Source organism: Mobula hypostoma, chromosome 8, assembly GCF_963921235.1.
Source record: "Mobula hypostoma chromosome 8, sMobHyp1.1, whole genome shotgun sequence".
Taxonomy (NCBI): domain Eukaryota; kingdom Metazoa; phylum Chordata; class Chondrichthyes; order Myliobatiformes; family Myliobatidae; genus Mobula; species Mobula hypostoma.
Window position 1 is genome coordinate 125,100,324 of NC_086104.1, and position 17,865 is coordinate 125,118,188.

A 17,865-nucleotide genomic window follows, 5' to 3' on the forward strand; every position below is an offset into this window, starting at 1 on the left:
ATACTTTAAAGTTATCCTGTCAAATTCTATCAGCAGTGCTGATGTGGCTGTCCATGATCTGTGACTGTTCAAGACATTGGAAGACCATGTGGGAAGTCTATTCAGCAAATTAAATGAAATACTGGATTTACAAAGAACCTCGTAAAAATAGTAAGTGCTCTAAATCTGAAGAGCATCCCCAAAACACACAGAACCAGAATATGGGAATATAATATTCCCTACTCGACAGATCACTCAGAAACAACAAATATTAAAGTGAGCAATGGAGTACTGTGAAAGTACCTTGGATGAGGGCGTATTCTCCATGGTGCTTGATACGTACTGCTTTCACCAAACTGAACATGCACTGTCTCTACAAGCTATATGACATTCGAAATGCGCTGGGATGTTTATGGCAAGATCTTCCAGCAACTTATTTCAAATCTGTGACGACTGCACTAAAAACGACCAGGTTATTTTGTGGTTTGGGGTCCCACTGTCTCCAAGTTTGGCTGCTATGTCACACAAAAGACAATTCAAAAGCACAGTAAATGCCTACTCTGCTGGTGATAGTCTCATTTTTTAATAATAAATAAATGTCTGTTAATGCACAAGATAAGTTTAAAATTAAACAGTGACACAAACATACAAACACACATGAATACAGAAATAAATGTGAAAAAGAATCAAATTGCTGCCCAATAACTTGCTCCAAAGTAATGTGTGATCACTCTAAGATTTCTTTGTCACTAGAGGAAATGAGCACACCAAACTGCCTTGAGATTACTCCAAGATTCCTTGTGCAGATTTGCTTGTTTTCGTTTCCTTGTGAGAGTTTCCTAATCAATAGCGCAATAATATTCCCATTTAGCCCTGGCCATACACTCCTTTCTGGATAATAAAGAAACCTATGATGTTTCTTTTCAAGTCTTAAAATGAACCCTTCGTTGTATTTGATTTGACTTTTTGAATTAAACATGACCCCTCTTAACCCTCCTAGCTATCTTGTGCTTCTAAATTTAGTGAAAGGAAATACTGGCATTATCATCAATAGATGATGAACACATTTTACTTTTCACAGGACTGAACGTACCAAAGCCAGAATTCATGGGACGGCAAAGCAGAGGGTGTCAGCCCCATTTATATGAATCAAGTGATTCAGATGAGGAGTGGATGCCTAATCTTTGCAAAAGGCACAAAGTAATGTGAATTATTATTTGTTGAAATATTTGATGCAGTTGTTACTAAAACTTCGTCTGCGAAGTTGGTGGCCTTGAGCCTGATGAATATATTGTCAAAGAGAATCAAAAGGAAAGTTCAGAGAGAAGGTAAAGTATTGCAGTTTCCTATTGCATTGCTGATATAGTGTGAGTTTACTTTTACTTTTCTGATACAGTATCTTGCTTTTAATTAAAACTTTAAATAAATGTCAAAATTTCAGTTTATTATCTTATGGACAAGTACATGCCTGAAGACAACAAAGTAAAATATACTTACAGAAGTATCGCAGGCACGTAGCATCATATCAGCAGCATTCTCAGGAAAAACATAAAATAAGAAAAACTTTTACATTACAGAACAGAATCAGAACAAAACACAATGTTTATTTTAGTGCAAAGTGATCAAAGGTTTCTAAACTGTAGTGATTTGAGTATATACTGGATTTTCCAGAACTGCCAAGCAGTTGGGATAAAATTTCCTATCTTAACCTGAACTCATGATTCACTTTTTATTTGCAAGGAATGAGAACCTTTATACCTCCTTTTAAATGTCAATATAGCCAGGGAGCTAAGAGGATTGTTGGCAAGGTAGGAAAAGGAAATACTCACTGAATAAATTCATATCTTAATATTCAATATTAATAGCATGGTCACCTGGATCAGTATTTCTATTTCTAAAGAAGAAAATGATTGAACTCTTTGGGTTTTCACAATCACTGCTGTTGGATTGATGTGCTAAAGTTAGCAACAATCTTTTGGTGTTCAGGAGAGGACAATTGTTACACAAAATTTGTTAGGCACACCATCTGCCATTTCAAATTACTTTTGATGTCATTGTGAAATGTTAATTTGCAACTTTTCTGAGGATTGGGTGTAATATGAAGGACTATCAGAGACAAGTATTAAAAAGATATGTCAAATCTCCTCTCATTCCCCTGATTCACAATCAGATGGGTTTCCTTCATTTGTTCTGGTTTTGTGGACAGGGCTGTTGTTAATTTCCAAACAACTTATTTAATTATTGTATTCAATTTTTCTCATCTGCTGATGTGATTAATTATTATTTCACTGCATGGTAGGAAAGATGTGGCCTTACAGAAATTACCAACATGGGGTAGTTACTACTTTTATTTGTTGATTGGTTTGGGAGTTCAACTGAAAAACAAAGAAAGAACTAGTAGGAATAAAAAACAAAATCTTGCTACGTTATTCTGAAGTACTGTTTGAGCATCACACTTTGCACCAAATTGTCACATTACAGATCACACCCCATTCAGACAATGACAAACGTGAAGATTTGAGTGAAGTCACTGAGGAACATGGCTCAATGAAGGAAGATCCCATTTTCGTGAAACAAATCAAAAGAGCAGCAGGTAATTTTGGTTTCTGCAGGTGAAGCTCAAATTAGAGACCAAACATTGACTTTCACTTATTAATATAAATGATGGATGTATGATGAATATGATCTAACTTCCATCATAGCTATTTTAGTTGGATTTATGAATATATTGCATTCTATATACCTCTGTACTTACTGTCCAAACTGACTTGAAACAATAATGGAACATAATGTAGGGTTCATCTACCATGTATATATGGGTAGAAATTAAAATTAAAATGCAATCACTCTGGGATTGTACTACAGATTCCACAACAGCCTCAGGGTCATTGAGGAATGGATATTCGATTAGATTAGATTCGATTCAACTTTATTGTCATTGCACTGAGTACAGATACAAATCCAATAAAATGTAGTTAGCATCTAACCAGAAATGCAAATCGTGTTATTTACAAACTAACTGCGAATAAAAAGTAAGTGCGACTGCACACAAATATGAAAGTACTGAGACAGTACAATATGGGTGTAATTCTGCTTAACGCTGTGATGTGAGATTCAGCAGGGTCACAGCCTCAGGGAAGAAGCTCTTCCTCTGCCTGCTGGTGCGGGAACAGAGACTCCTGTAGTGCCTACCAGATGGGAGGTGAGTAAAAAGTCCATGGTTAGGGTGAGATGCATCCTCGATAATGCTTTTCACCCTGCCCAGGCAGCGTTCATGGTAGATGTTCTCAGTGGTGGGCAATTAGGGAGACTGGGGAAAGCTGTAAAAGCAACAGGGTATTAGCCACAGCTATATTCCCATTCCTCAATATAGACTAAGCTCCTTGGCACAGGAGGTTTTGATGGGACAGAATTTGTTTTGTGTATCCCGGTGGGTTTCATACATCAATGTGTAAATAGTCCAATATGAGGAGGGGCCAGACTGGACTTGGTGCTGGGAAATGAGTCTGTCCAGGCGAAACGCATTATAATGGTGGGCATGCATTTAAAGTGTGAGGTGGTAAGTTCAAAGCAGATGTGCAGGGCAGGCTGTTGCACAGAAAGCGCTTGGTGCTTGGAATGTATTGCCATGGGTGGCAGTAGAGGCAAATATGATTCAGGCTTTGAAGAGTTGTCCTAGAAAGACATATCAGTGTGAAGTGAGTGGATGGATGTGGATGTTGTATGGGCAGATGGGATTTATTTATATCGGTATTTAACTACTAGTTTAATTCATTTGGTACAACATTACAGACTAGCCAGTTACAATATTGTCCTGTTCTATGTTGTATTAATTTAATTTGCTTAATATTTGCTCATTTTGTGTTATTCCAGCTGTCTCCACCAAAAATATGTTTGGATCAACAAATGATAAGTCAACCAAAGTGTCTGAGAAAAGGCAATATGATTTACGAAAGAAAGAGAAAAAAAATTATATTGAGGAACAAGAGCTTCGTGATGACGACTACCTTTGTAGGTCCAAATTATCAGTCTTTTTGTTTAAAGCATGCATAATATATTGGGAGAATTGTTCTGATGACACAATGGAATGGGAGGCTATAGGAATGATGGAACAATGAGACGTGTAGAATGTTTGGGAAAAGAGTGCTGACATGTTGGATCCGAGTGTATGATTTCTCTTTTAACTTTAACGGCCAGTAATCGCATGATTGATGCTAAATTTACTTCTGCACATTGCAGTATGGTCAGCATCTTCTTGGTCCAGTTTAAATTAATTTGCTGATATTTTTCATGGGTTGTTTTGCCACCTACAGTTGAATCCAGGGCAAGCTGCGAAATATTACAGTCTGCCTTCTACGAAACCGATAGCTTCAACTGATCCTTATGATAACCTACAATGAACAAACAAAATATGGCTTGAAATAGTTAGCATTCTTAACCTACTGTCATAACTTTTTATTCTATTTTCACATGTTAGCAATCTGATCTTAATATGTATATAAATGATTTGACTTCAATGTCATAATTTCTGATGTATTTTTGTCACTAATTATCTCAATGCAGATTCCTATAACTTCACTATATTTTCCCAAGGGATTTCTTACTGTGCAGTTATGAATGAATTCTGTCATATTACGCAAGTATCAGAGGTAACCTGCAGATCACGAAAAAGAAGTAATATTTCTGGATTAATTCCCATGATCTGAACTTCAGAATGAAATGTTTTGCTATTTTACATTTCACAGATATTGACTTATTTGCTGACTGTTTCCAGAATTTTCAGCTTTCATTTCAGATTTCCAGACCATGTTGTTATAGATTTTTATCTTTTTGTGACTGGTTGCTGTTGCAGTCTTGATTCTCCATCCAATTGTCCATTTCCCTTCTTCAAAAGAATATTGCAGTTGCTAACAATTTCATTTACCATTTTTAAAGTGAATGTTTCATTTTGTCTCCATCACTCTTATCTTATGCTACTTCATCATTTCCTGAGCCAATATTACCAAAAATAAATGTAAACACTAATTCATCAGGTTTTTGTTTGTGAAAGTACCCCTCTGCTAGAAAGTGTGCAACCACTTTACTCCATTGGATTTTGATCAAATTTTGTATCTTTTCTCATGCAGTGGCCCAGTTATAAATGCTTCATTAGTTCAAATTATAGAACTTTTTTTTTTAAAGCCCATTCTTTTTAATTTTCCATGTTCAGATTGGCTCATATGTGTTTCATGGAGGAAAGCTATTTGTGCCCTCTCTTTTTTCAATTTAGACATAATCTTATTTCTTTTAATTGGATTCAAAACCCCATTAACATTATAGGAAATTATTTTTACCAATTCAGTTTGCATTTTTCTCTCGTAGAAAAAAAAGCACTCTCCTTTTCTAACCAAACAGTAAGCAATCCCTTCTCAACAGTAAACCAAGACATATAACCACACCCTAGACATTTCTGAACGTATAACATTTGAAAATTTTCTCCGACTTCCCACAGTGAGGCCTGAGCACCGACCCGCCTCAGTTCAGAGGGATAACCTCTATCTTCACCCTGTGTTAGAGGGCCCTCAGCAGTTTGAATAATCATAGAGAATTTTCTCCTATTTATGTCTCGACCATATTGCTATCATTCAAGTTATTCCGCCTAGATTATTTTCAGTTACCAGTTTTCATTTTACTTTTAAGTCCGATTTACTCTTTTCAGTCATTTCTCTTAATTAATCTATATTCTCTGTACATTCGCGTCTGAATATTTGCAGCTTTTCCTTATAGTTTGACACTCTGGTTCGAGTGGAGCGTCCTCGCCCCACTAACTGCCACGACTTCTGCCGAATCCTCTCCAGTAGCGACTCCGGTTGGGTGATAACTTTAATAGGTAGTCCCCGGTCCGCCAGGTCCGACGTTGCCTCCTCCACCGTAGCGTAAGTTTTTGTCCCTTCGTCGTAAAAGACTCTCAGCCGAGCTGGATACAGGGTCTGGAATCTGATGTTGTTTTCCTTCAGGACTCTCTGTGTTTCCGTATATTCCTTCCGTCTGGCAAGAATCCCCGGTGCGTAGTCGTGGTCTAAACTGATTTTACAGTTGTTCCACATGAAACCTTTCTTTTGCCATGCTCTTTTAAGCACCTCTTCCTTCGTTCTGTAACTGAGAAATCTGATCAGAATCGATCTGGGCTGGGTGCCTGCCGGAGGCTGTGGTGCCAACACACGGTGAGCCCTTTCTATCTGTAGGTCTTTTGCGGCCGGTATATCAAGGTTCTCTCTAAGCAGCTTCTCCACGAAGGGAATCATCAATCCGGGTTTTCCTTCGGGAACTCTGTAGATCCTCACATTTTCCCTTCTCGAGCGGCCTTCTTGATCTATTAGTTTCCACTGGAGTTGGTCTTGTAGCTTCAGCATTTCTGCTATCACCTCCTCTGAATTTTGTAGCGTCTCTTCAATTCCAACAATCCTCGCTTCGGCTTCATCTATCCGCAAGTTAGTTTTTACTATTTCTCCTTTAATATCTTCCAGCTGTTTGCTGTTATCTTGTCGGAACTCGCGAATCTCTCCGAGAATCAAAGACAAAGTCACCGATTCCCCCTCATTATCTCCGTCCTGGCTTGCCGTGGGAGAGCTAGGCCCTTCGCCTTGCTGCATCTCTTTATGTTTATCAGCCTTCAGAGCGGACTTTTTATTCTTGTTCTTAGACATCATCCTTGCCCCTTTTATTAATATAGTTATGCAATATTAAGTATTTGTCTAAATTCGATTTTGGGGCAGTTTACCTTCTTTTTTGTCGAGAGACCTTTTCCTTACGCCGCCATTCCCTCGATGACCCGGAAGTCCTCCTAGAACTTTTCTTTAACTTTTTTAAAGCAGTTTTATTAGAGTTGATCCTATTTGCCATGACATTGTTAGCTTTAAACATTTTCTTTGCAGTTTCCCTGGCATCATTACAGTATTGTGTTTGATCATCATGAGTTTCTCTTCAAGTTTATAAATGAACACTTAGTTGTATTTGATTGGTCTTTTGAATGAAACAGTTCAATCTTAACGCAAGATATTCATGTTAACCTACAGCTGACCTAATGAAGTGACTTTTTACATATCTCCATTGTTAATCTGACTTACTAGGAATGTCTCCACATATAGGTCATAGCAATAGAAAATACTATTTTTTTCAGCAATGCACACACAAAATGCTGGAGAAATTCAGCAGGGCAGGCACCATCCATGGAAAAGAGGTGATCAAGTCTGACGAAGTGTCGGCCCAAAATATCATCTGTTTTCTCTTTTTCATAGAAGCTGCCTAGCCTGCTTAGTTCCTCCAGCACGTTGAGTATGTTGCTTGGAGTCCAGCATCTGTAGATTTTCTCATATTTTGAGCAATTATTTTTCCAGATGCTTTGCACAGCAGCCAGTTCATGATGGTATTATATTCAAAGACATGCAGTAGAATTATATCCATCGTGGATCATTTAGCCTTTCTCAGCACTAGCTCCCACCAGCTATAGGAACAGCAACATCCTGATCAGTTCTTAACTTTGTATTTTAGTTTGTGAAGCCTGCGAGACGTTTTTTATTGAAGAATGCCCTGTGCATGGTCCACCCATCTTTATGAAGGACACTGTTGTGGATTTCAATCAACCAGACAGAGCATGTTTAACACTTCCTGAGGGTCTCTACATAGCCCCATCAAAAATTCAGAAAGCTGGTCTGGGTGTCTGGAATGAAGGGAAGCTTATTCCCAGGGGTGTTCATTTTGGACCATATGAAGGGGAGGTTTCTAGTGAAGAAGCAGCTGCTGTCAGTGGATATTCATGGGTGGTAAGTAGCTCTTGCAGTTAACAAAAGCAATACTCCACGTAACACACATCAAAGTTGCTGGTGAACGCAGCAGGCCAGGCAGCATCTCTAGGAAGAGGTGCAGTCGACGTTTCAGGCCGAGACCCTTCATCAGGACTAACTGAAGGAAGAGTGAATAAGAGATTTGAAAGTGGGAGGGGGAGGCGGAGATCCAAAATGATAGGAGAAGACTGGAGGGGGAGGAATGGAGCCAGGAGCTGGACATGTGATTGCCAAAAGGGATACGAGAGGATCATGGGACAGGAGGTCCGGGAAGAAAGACAGGGGTGGGGGGAACCCAGAGGATGGGCAAGGGGTATATTCAGAGGGACAGAGGGAGAAAAAGGAGAGTGAGAGAAAGAACGCGTGTATCAAAATAAATAACAGATGGGGTACGAGGGGGAGGTGGGCATTAGCGGAAGTTAGAGAAGTTGATGTTCATGCCATCAGGTTGGAGGCTACCCAGTCGGAACATAAGGTGTTGTTCCTCCAACCTGAGTGTGGCTTCATCTTTACAGTAGAGGAGGCCGTGGATAACATTTAATTCCACATCCCATTCTGACATGTCTATCCACGGCCTCCTCTACTGTAAAGATGAAGCCACACTCAGGTTGGAGGAACAACACCTTATATTCCGTCTGGGTAGCCTCCAACCTGATGGCATGAATATCGACTTCTCTAACTTCCGCTAATGCCCCACCTCCCCCTCGTACCCCATCTGTTACTTATTTTTATACACGCGTTCTTTCTCTCACTCTCCTTTTTCTCCCTCTGTCCCTCTGAATATACCCCTTGCCCATCCTCTGGGTTTCCCCCACCCCTGTCTTTCTTCCCGGACCTCCTGTCCCATGATCCTCTCGTATCCCTTTTGCCAATCACCTGTCCAGCTCCTGGCTCCATCCCTCCCCCTCCTGTCTTCTCCTATCATTTTGGATCTCCGCCTCCCCCTCCCACTTTCAAATCTCTTATTCACTCTTCCTTCAGTTAGTCCTGACGAAGGGTCTCGGCCTGAAACGTCGACTGCACCTCTTCCTAGAGATGCTGCCTGGCCTGCTGCGTTCACCAGCAACTTTGATATGTGTTGCTTGAATTTACAGAATTTGCAGAATTCCTGTTGTTTGCAATGCTCCACGTGTTAGGTTGCACCTGTTGAAGAGAATTTTTGGAGCAAATATGTTCCTACTAGCTCGAGACCAGCTAAACACCACCATAGGGAAAACAGTGAGAGGATAGTATGTTCACAAAATGTTCTCCATAGTTGATAATCCTGTCTTCCATTATTACCACCATCATTATTTGTACACTGCTAAACTTTGTCATTAAATTATATTTCACTGGAATTAGGGAACCAGCTACAGACAAGTATTCTCAGCTGAGAAAAAATACAGAACTTTTGACCCTTAATTTCTCTCTTCTCCCCATGTTCCAGTGATTCTCAATACCATTCACACACTGTCAAGCTTTGTTCTTTCCCACTCTCAGCTGAGTAGATACTCCGTCACGTTCCTGCTCTGTTACCCTTCCTTTTATTCTGATTTCTACACTCCTGGATTGAGAGTACATTAAATGTTTGTGGCCAACACAAATGATCAGAACTTTGTAGTAGCTAAAGAAACTTTAACTACCATGCAAAAGTTTTTAAAGTTGTACTGAATTCCGAATATATATTCCAGTAGCTCATTTTCCACATGATTTGTGTCCCAGGAATATTGTTGGAGTGCTGTGCTTTTAAAGCATAAGCTCATTAAACAGATTAATGGATAATTAATTGAATTGATAGTATGGGAAAATGTGGAAACTTCATGCTTATGTTCTTCATTAATCAGGGAGTTGTACCAAAATATTTTTCCATAGATCAGCAAGGCAAACAAGGAACTTGAATACATAGATGCCCAGGATGAAGCTAACTCAAACTGGATGAGGTAAGGAAAGATTTATACAATTACAAATCAATGATGGATAAGTGATTTTGAATGTTGCAGAAGAATCAACACTTTCTCTGACAGTTGTTCTGTAGCTAAAGGAACTTTTCTCCTCAGACCAGGCCAAGGCCCACAAATCCTTCCTCAAGCCTTGTGATCCTGTGCTGCCAACTGATGCTGCAATAATGTCAAATGCATTGGTGCTGATTCAAAGCACCCAGGCTGAGGTCGTCAATTTCATCAAGTTCTCCTCTAACTTTCCTGCCCTTACATCCACTTGGTCCATTTCTGACAGCTCCATCCCATTTCTTGATTCCTCTGCCTCCATCTGTGGAGCCAAACTGTCGACTGCCATTTTTATCAACCTACTGATTCCAATGGTTTTCTTGACTATACCTCCTCCCACCTCATCTTCTGTTTAAAAAAGATGATTCCCCTTTCCCAGTTCTTTCATCTCTGCCACATCTGTTCCCAGGATGAAGTTTTCCTTTCCAGGATATAAGAGATGTACTCTTTCTTCAAAAACTGGGTTTTCTCTTCCTCCACTGTTGATGCTGCCCTTACCCGCATCTCCTCCATTTCCTGAACACTTGCACTCATCCTATCTTCCCACTGCTTTAACAGTGACATAGTTCCTCTTCTCCTTACCTACCACCCCATGAGCCGATGCATCTAACACATCGTTCTTTGAAACTTCTGCCATCTCCAAAAGGATTCGATCTATCAAAGTCCCTCCTAGCACTTACCCCTGCAAGCTGGCCAAATCACTATACCTGCCCATTCACCTCCTTCCTCGCCATGGACTCCTCTCGTACCACTGGGTAGTCTCTAACATGATGCTATCAATATCTGTTTCTTATGGTTAAGTGAAATCCTCTCCCTCCCTTCTTCTATTTCCTACTCTGACCTCTTACCTCGTCTCTCTGTCACCTCTCCAATCTGGTTCCTTCCTTTCCAGCCCTTTATCTTTCATGCCCACCAAGTGTCACCTATCACTTTCTATCTATCCTCCTTTAGATCCCCCACCTTTTTATTCTGTTGCTTTTCCCTTTCCTTTTCTGTCTATAAGAAGGATCTTGGTCTGAAATAGTGACTATTTATTCATTTCCATTGATGTTGCCCGGCCTGCTGATTCCCCAACATTTTGTGCATGTTTCTCTGGATTCCTCACGTCTGCAGAATTTCTTGTGTTGAAAATAATCAGCCTGCCATGTTTCGATCTGACTGGGATACTGAAACCACAGTTTAAACTCAGGCATAGATTCTGAGATCTGTTGGAGTCACAGCAAGTCTCAGGAAAGTATTAACCCACTTCACATCACGCTTCCTCACTCCTGTTGGTTTTTACCCTCCTGTTAATATCACAGTCAGAATATTCTGCATCTAAGTTGTGTGAGATTGCTTTATCTAGACATCAGATTTGAAGTTGAATCATAAATGTGTGCTATTTGAAGTGTGCTGTTGGGAAGATGTTTTGTAACTTGTCCCCAGAGGAACATTGTTTTGTTTTGGTTAGATTGATGTATGCTTGAATGAAAATTCAACTGGAACTTGACATAAAAATCTAAAACAAACTGTAGATGCTTGAAACATAAAATAAAAAGAGGAGGTTCTGGGAACATTGAGGAGGCTAGTCTACATTTCTGGTAGGAAATTTGTTAAAGTTTCAGATGAAAGACTGCTTGACCGATTTCTGACAAAGAGTCTTCCATATTTCATTTTTGAATTTGTGCCAGAACTGGAGATTTCTTTCATTCATTCGGCTTTGCAAATAGACTTCACTTTCTGTGTTCACTTCATATTTACTTCTTGTGTTCCAGGTTTGTGAACTGTGCCAGAAAGGAGGAGGAACAGAACCTGGTTGCCTTCCAGCACTGTGAAAACATTTACTACAGGACGTGTAAGCCAGTTCCTACTCACTGTGAGTTACTGGTCTGGTACGGTGATGATTATGCCAAGGAGCTGGGAATCACTTGGACCTCTATGTGGATGTCAAATCAGGAAGCAAAATGTGAGCATTCTGATCAGTTTAACAAACTCCAGGAAAACAATATGTTTACTGTAAATTTATTATCGGAATTTCAACTGGAATGTATAACTATCAAAAACAACATAGCAAACTCATGCAGATGAGATATTTGACAAAAGTTAAAGCACACAGAACTGCACTGAATGATATGTGTATATTTCATAGATGCATTGATTTATTTAAAAGAAGTCTATAACCTGTGAGCATATTGACAGATGTATTCAGTTCCATTGCCCTGCTGTGGACCGCAGCAATTCTCAGCTTGTGATTTTATCTGACACGTACATTCTGCTTCTCTGTTCCCCATTTTAACCTACAGAGGCTAGAGGAATTGTTAAAGATTAATACATGAAGGAGATCAGAGATGGAATCGATCATCCTTGATTATTTATGGAAATCCTGCAGAGTTTCATAATTTTGTCCCCTCAAACCCTTCCCCCCCGACCCACAGTCTAAGAATTAATGTCTCAGGGCATCTCAATAATGATGAAGCAATTACAGATCTCACGTCGAAATTGATTCTTGTATATTTTGCTGAAAGTGATATTTTCTGTTTTTTTTCTCTCCAGTATCACATCAAGTGACCCAGAGTGACTGTTATCCTTGCCCTCAGTGCAACATTGCATTTACCACAACAGATTTCCTTAAACGGCATTTGAGACGACACGCTGCAGCGTCCAGACCAACATCAACTGGAGAACCATCGACCTCCAATGTAAACCAAGATGGTCAGAGTCCAGTGTCGAAACGTAGGCAGGATCCACTCACAGTATCCGATAGAAAGAGGACATTTGCCAAGTCAGATTACCCTCAAGCTGGCAAAAAGCAGAGACAGCATGAATGTCCGGACTGTGGGAAGAGTTTCACATGGGCGGAGAGCTTCCACCGACACCAGCGGACCCACACCGGAGAGAGGCCGTATAAGTGTTCCGACTGTGGGAAGAGTTTCACACAGGCAGGAAACCTCCATCAACACCAGCGGACCCACACCGGAGAGAGGCCGTATAAATGTTCCGAATGTGGGAAGAGTTTCACGGTGTCAGGGGACCTCCACCGACACCAGCGGACCCACACCGGAGAGAGGCCGTATAAATGTCCCGAATGTGGGAAGAGTTTCACACGGGCAGGGAGCCTCCATCAACACCAGAGGACCCACACCGGAGAGAGGCCGTATAAATGTTCCGAATGTGGGAAGAGTTTCACAGAGTCAGGAAACCTCCATCAACACCAGCGGACCCACACCGGAGAGAGGCCGTATAAATGTTCCGAATGTGGGAAGAGTTTCACGGTGTCAGGGAGCCTCCACCGACACCAGCGGACCCACACCGGAGAGAGGCGGTATAAATGTTCCGAATGTGGGAAGAGTTTCACGGTGTCAGGGAGCCTCCACCGACACCAGCGGACCCACACCGGAGAGAGGCCGTATAAATGTTCCGAATGTGGGAAGGGTTTCACAGTGTCAGGCCACCTCCATCAACACCAGCGGACCCACACCGGAGAGAGGCCATATAAATGTTCCGAATGTGGGAAGAGCTTTGCTCATCTTCACCAGCAGAAATCTCACACTTGTGTTGAAACTTGTCACACGTGTGGGAATGTCTTCAGGGATTCATCAGCTTTCACAATTCATGTGAGAAGTTGTATTGAACAATAACGAACACAACGGTAATTAATTCTGTATTTATTAAAGCAACATACATCAAAGTTGCTGGTGAACGCAGCAGGCCAAGCAGCAACTTTGATGTATGTTGCTTGAATTTCCAGCATCTGCAGAATTCCTGTTGTTTCCGTATTTATTAAAGTTCAGTGAATCTTTCTAAATGACCGTGAATAGTTTTTTTTCTCAAATTGTATTTTTTTACTTATACGTCCCGTATTTTACTCTTTTTGTTGATGTATTTATGTGAAGTTTTGGGCCCCGTCGTTTCCCACAACCTGCGTGAATTGGAATTTGAGGGGCGATATCACTGGTGCATGTTCCACCCACTCTGTCAAGGCAGCATCTTCCGACTGGGAAAAGCACTGCCCCACTGTGAATTTAATGTATTTAACAGATGTTTCAGGGATGAAACAAGTTTAATTCGTATCGTTGTGCACTGTACGTTTTTAAAATATTGCCGAGTAAAATTATTGTCCAGCACCCCACGTTTTGCGGGTAATATGTTAATGATAATAAACTAATTGTTCTCTGAATAAACGTGACCGAATTGTTGTTTTAGAGGTGGTTGCGTAAAATCCGATGTCCATTGCGCACCGTATTGCCGGTTGTTCCAAGGGAACTATAAATCTGCTCAGCATACTGCCGGCGTTGGTCACCGGGTAATCCTCTACTACCTCAGCACCAAACCTTTGCAGCTCACTGCACTTCATCCCAGCTGGTTGCAGTCTAACTGCGCATTTGTCGTCTAGCATTCACAGTCTTTGTTTTGCCGAAATTCTTCCGACTCCTCTGACTACTACCACAGACTGCGACCGGCTACCACCGAGATCTGTGTCCGGATCGCTTGATCCATATTCTTTGTTCATCCGGCGTGCGTAAAGTTCCACACAGTGGGCGTCTGGAATCCAGCAGGTCCGAGAGTCGAATCTGGTAGGTACGAGAATCTAGAATCTGGTAGGTACGAGAGTCGAATCAGGAATTTCTGACGATTCAAGGCGAGAAGGGAAATGCTGTGTTCGGTAAGCATGCATAATAAATGTGAGATGAGTATAAAGTTGAAGTTGTAATTTGCACTGTCTGGAGATTCTCCGCCCTTACTGGGGGCAGCACGGATTAGATGGAGTGCTTCTGACCCTCCCACCGCCATTCCGATTTTCCTTTTGGGGCGAAAGAAATTACCTTTATTGATGATGTGATAAATAAAAGAAAGGGTGCATATAGTGAATCATGATCCTTCAAAGACTGAACGTGAAGCTGAGGGAAGTTTGTTCGCAATTTGTGTGTTCTGTGCTGCTGCTTTTTGTGGGCTATTGAACACCTGACCCATAGCAGCTACTCCTTTGTAGTCTGTGCACATTTGGGAAAGCCCAAAATGACAAGCAGCGTCTACAGCGAGAGGAAAACTCCCCGATAAACACTTCATCCCAAAGAAATCTATCCGGTTCGATTATTACAGATATCCTGTGTGTTAAGCTGAGCGAAGGTTCCTGAACAGTCGACAGTAACAGTTCTTACTGTGACTTCTCCTCTTTCTCTCTAGCTCAGATGAAAGGTCTCGGCCCGAAATGTCGACTGTTTACACTTTTCCCTAGCTGCTGTCTGGCCCGCTGAATTCCTCCAGCGTGTTGCGTTGGATTTCCTGCACCTGCACACTTTCTCGTGTTTGTCCGGACAAGAATAAGACTGGAGGGGATTTTGTGGATAATTCTGGTTGCATGACTTTCGTATTTAGAAATATAATAAGCTCGCTTGCCCCGACCCCTTTCCTGAGATCTGTCATTCTGCCGTTTGGTGCTACTGCTCATTTTATTTACTCCCCACCCGAGATTGGTCTCCTACGCCTCCCAAACCCTCGTCTCCAGAAACTTTGATGAGCCACTCTCCCGCCCCCAATCTTCCCATCTCAGTATCACTGACATCTCTAAACTTCGAAGTTTTGTTGAGCCCAGGTTCAAACCCCACAATTCACTGACCACAGCTCCACCTGTACCCTTCCCTGACAGTAGTTCTTAACTCCCTACACAACCTCCTATCGTACTAGCTGTCCCGACCCACCGCTGGACTCCTACGGCTACTCCTCATCTCCACAAACTGATTTGAATTTCACTCCCCTTGCATATTCTCTGAACTCGCCACCCTTTTTTGTTCCTGTAGACTTCAGCCCTCTCCTATTTCTAACTGCAACCGTCTATGCTATGCTGACCCCACTACCCGTCTCTGACTCTGGCTTCCTCCCCCTACCGTTCACTAACTACAATCCCATACTCTTCCCTGAACCTGGTTCCGGCTTCGACTCCAGCTGTAAACTCTTATCCCTTTCCTGACTCCTGCCTCAATCCCTCAAGCTTCGCTGAACCCAGCCCCAACACCTTTCACTTCGCTGACGCTGTTGCCAACCTCTGTCATGTCTTTACAGTCGGCTCTGACCTTATCTACCCTGAGGCAGAGAGCTCTTTGTCCTCCTGTACCCAAATTCTCAATGAGCTTTGCACACCCCATCATGCTGAGTTCTTCCAGCGTTGCCTATTTCTGCAGTAAGAATTGCCCCGCACCACCAGCACCAGGAATAATCCATTTCTCATACCATTTTCTGAAGGTAGAGGCCCAGAGCCATTAAAAGCTCCTTAAATGATATATCTTTAATTCTGGAATCTTGTTTGTGAACCTTTGGACGTTCTCCATCATCAGCACATCCGTTCTTTAATGCGGGGCCTAAAAATACCTACAGTACTCAAAGAGACGCCGCACCAGTGCTTTATAAAGCCTTAGCATTGTATGCTTGTTTTTCTATTCAAGTCCTCTCAAAATGAATGGTAACATTTGAATTTACTTCCCGTTTAGAAAATAGTTTACACTATTAATCCTTCTACTATAGTGCATGACCATAAACTTCCAGAAACTGTCATCTGCCATTTCTTTACCCATTATTCTAATCTGTATAACTATTTCTGCAAACTCCCTGCTTCCTCAACATAACCTACATGTACACCTGTCTTCGTATCCTGCACAAACTTGGCCTAAAAGCCATCAACTCTGTCATTCAGATGATTGAAATACACCATGAAAAGAAGCAGTCCCAACACTAGCACCTGCAGTCACACCACTAGTTACTGGCACCAATTAGAAAAGGTGTAGTTTATTCCCACCCTTTCCTTTGCCAGTCAGGCAATGCTGTGTCCATGCTGCCAATGCCATGGGCTCTTATCTCATTTAGCAGCTTCATGTGCAGCACCATGTGAAATGCCTGCTGAAAATCTGAGTACACAACATCTACCCATTCTCCTTTCTTTACCCTGCTTGTTATTTCCTCAAAGCACTCCCTTAGGTTTCTCAGGTATGAGTTTCCCTTAATGTAATCATGCCTATTTTATTATGTGCCACACTGGCGTGTAATTTCCTTTCCTCTGTCTCTCTCATGTGAAGAGTTGAAAGACATTTGCAATTTTTCAATCCTCCAGAACCATGCCAGAATCTATTGATTCTTAAAAGATCATTACCAATGCCTTCACAATCTCTTCAGCTATCTTTTTCAGAACCCTGTGGTGTAGACCATCTTGTCTGGATGACTCATCTACCTCCAGACCCCCTTCATCTACCCCTTTCCAATCAACTTCAGCCATCGCCTCTCATATGCCTCTGTAATTCCCTTTTCACCACTGCAATATTGATACGTTTGACTTTAACTTCTTCCTCTCAAATTCTTGGGAGCATTCTATCATATTATAATTGTTGCTTCCTAAGAGTTTCTTCACCTTAAGCTCCCTCATCAAATCCAGTTCATTACACAACACCTGATCAAAAACCGCTGATACCCCACTGGACTCAAGCTGCTCTAAAAAGCCAAACCCAAATGCATTGTAGAAACTCTCTTTCTTGGGATCCAAAACCAGCACCAACCTGATTTTTCCAATTTATGTGCTTATTGAAATCTCCTATGACTATCCTAACATTGCTCTTCAGAAATGATTTTTCTATCTCCCATTGTAACTTTGTAGCCCACATCCTGGCTACTGTTTGGAGGCTTGTATACGGTCTTTTTACCTTTGTCTATATTTAATTCTCCCCACAACAATTCTACATATTCCAATCCCATTTCACCTCTTTCTAAGGATTTGATTTCATTGTTCAGCAACAGAGCCATGCCACCCTGAGATTGTGATAGATAAGACAAATGAAGAGGTAGTTACACCCAAGGTGCAGGACACAGGAAACTGGATGACAGGGAGGGAAAAGGAATTAAAGAGCAAGTGCAGACTGCACCTGTGGCCAACCCCTTGACAACTGGTAGACAAAATTTGATACTGTTGTGGGGGGGAGAGGTGTTGGTAGAATGACCTATCAGAATTAAGTCATAGTGGACAAGTATCTGGCGCTTAGCCTGATTCTGCGATTCAGATGGGAAGGGGGTAGCAGAGGTTAGCTGCAGTGATTGGGGATTCATTAGTTAGGGGTACA

The 17,865-nt window shown here is 41.5% G+C and overlaps 1 protein-coding gene across 1 annotated transcript in view; it reads left to right on the forward strand.

The window, feature by feature from the left end:
• The window catches only part of LOC134351204 (zinc finger protein 850-like), a 308,750-nt gene that overhangs the window by 12,071 nt on the left and 278,814 nt on the right, over positions 1–17,865 (forward strand). Inside the window, exons 4-9 of the mRNA XM_063057314.1 lie at positions 3,853–3,990; positions 7,510–7,781; positions 9,654–9,721; positions 11,542–11,732; positions 12,320–13,380; positions 14,216–14,340. Coding sequence (XP_062913384.1) covers positions 3,853–3,990; positions 7,510–7,781; positions 9,654–9,721; positions 11,542–11,732; positions 12,320–13,380; positions 14,216–14,340 — 1,855 coding nt within the window. The remainder of the gene's footprint in view (positions 1–3,852; positions 3,991–7,509; positions 7,782–9,653; positions 9,722–11,541; positions 11,733–12,319; positions 13,381–14,215; positions 14,341–17,865) is intronic.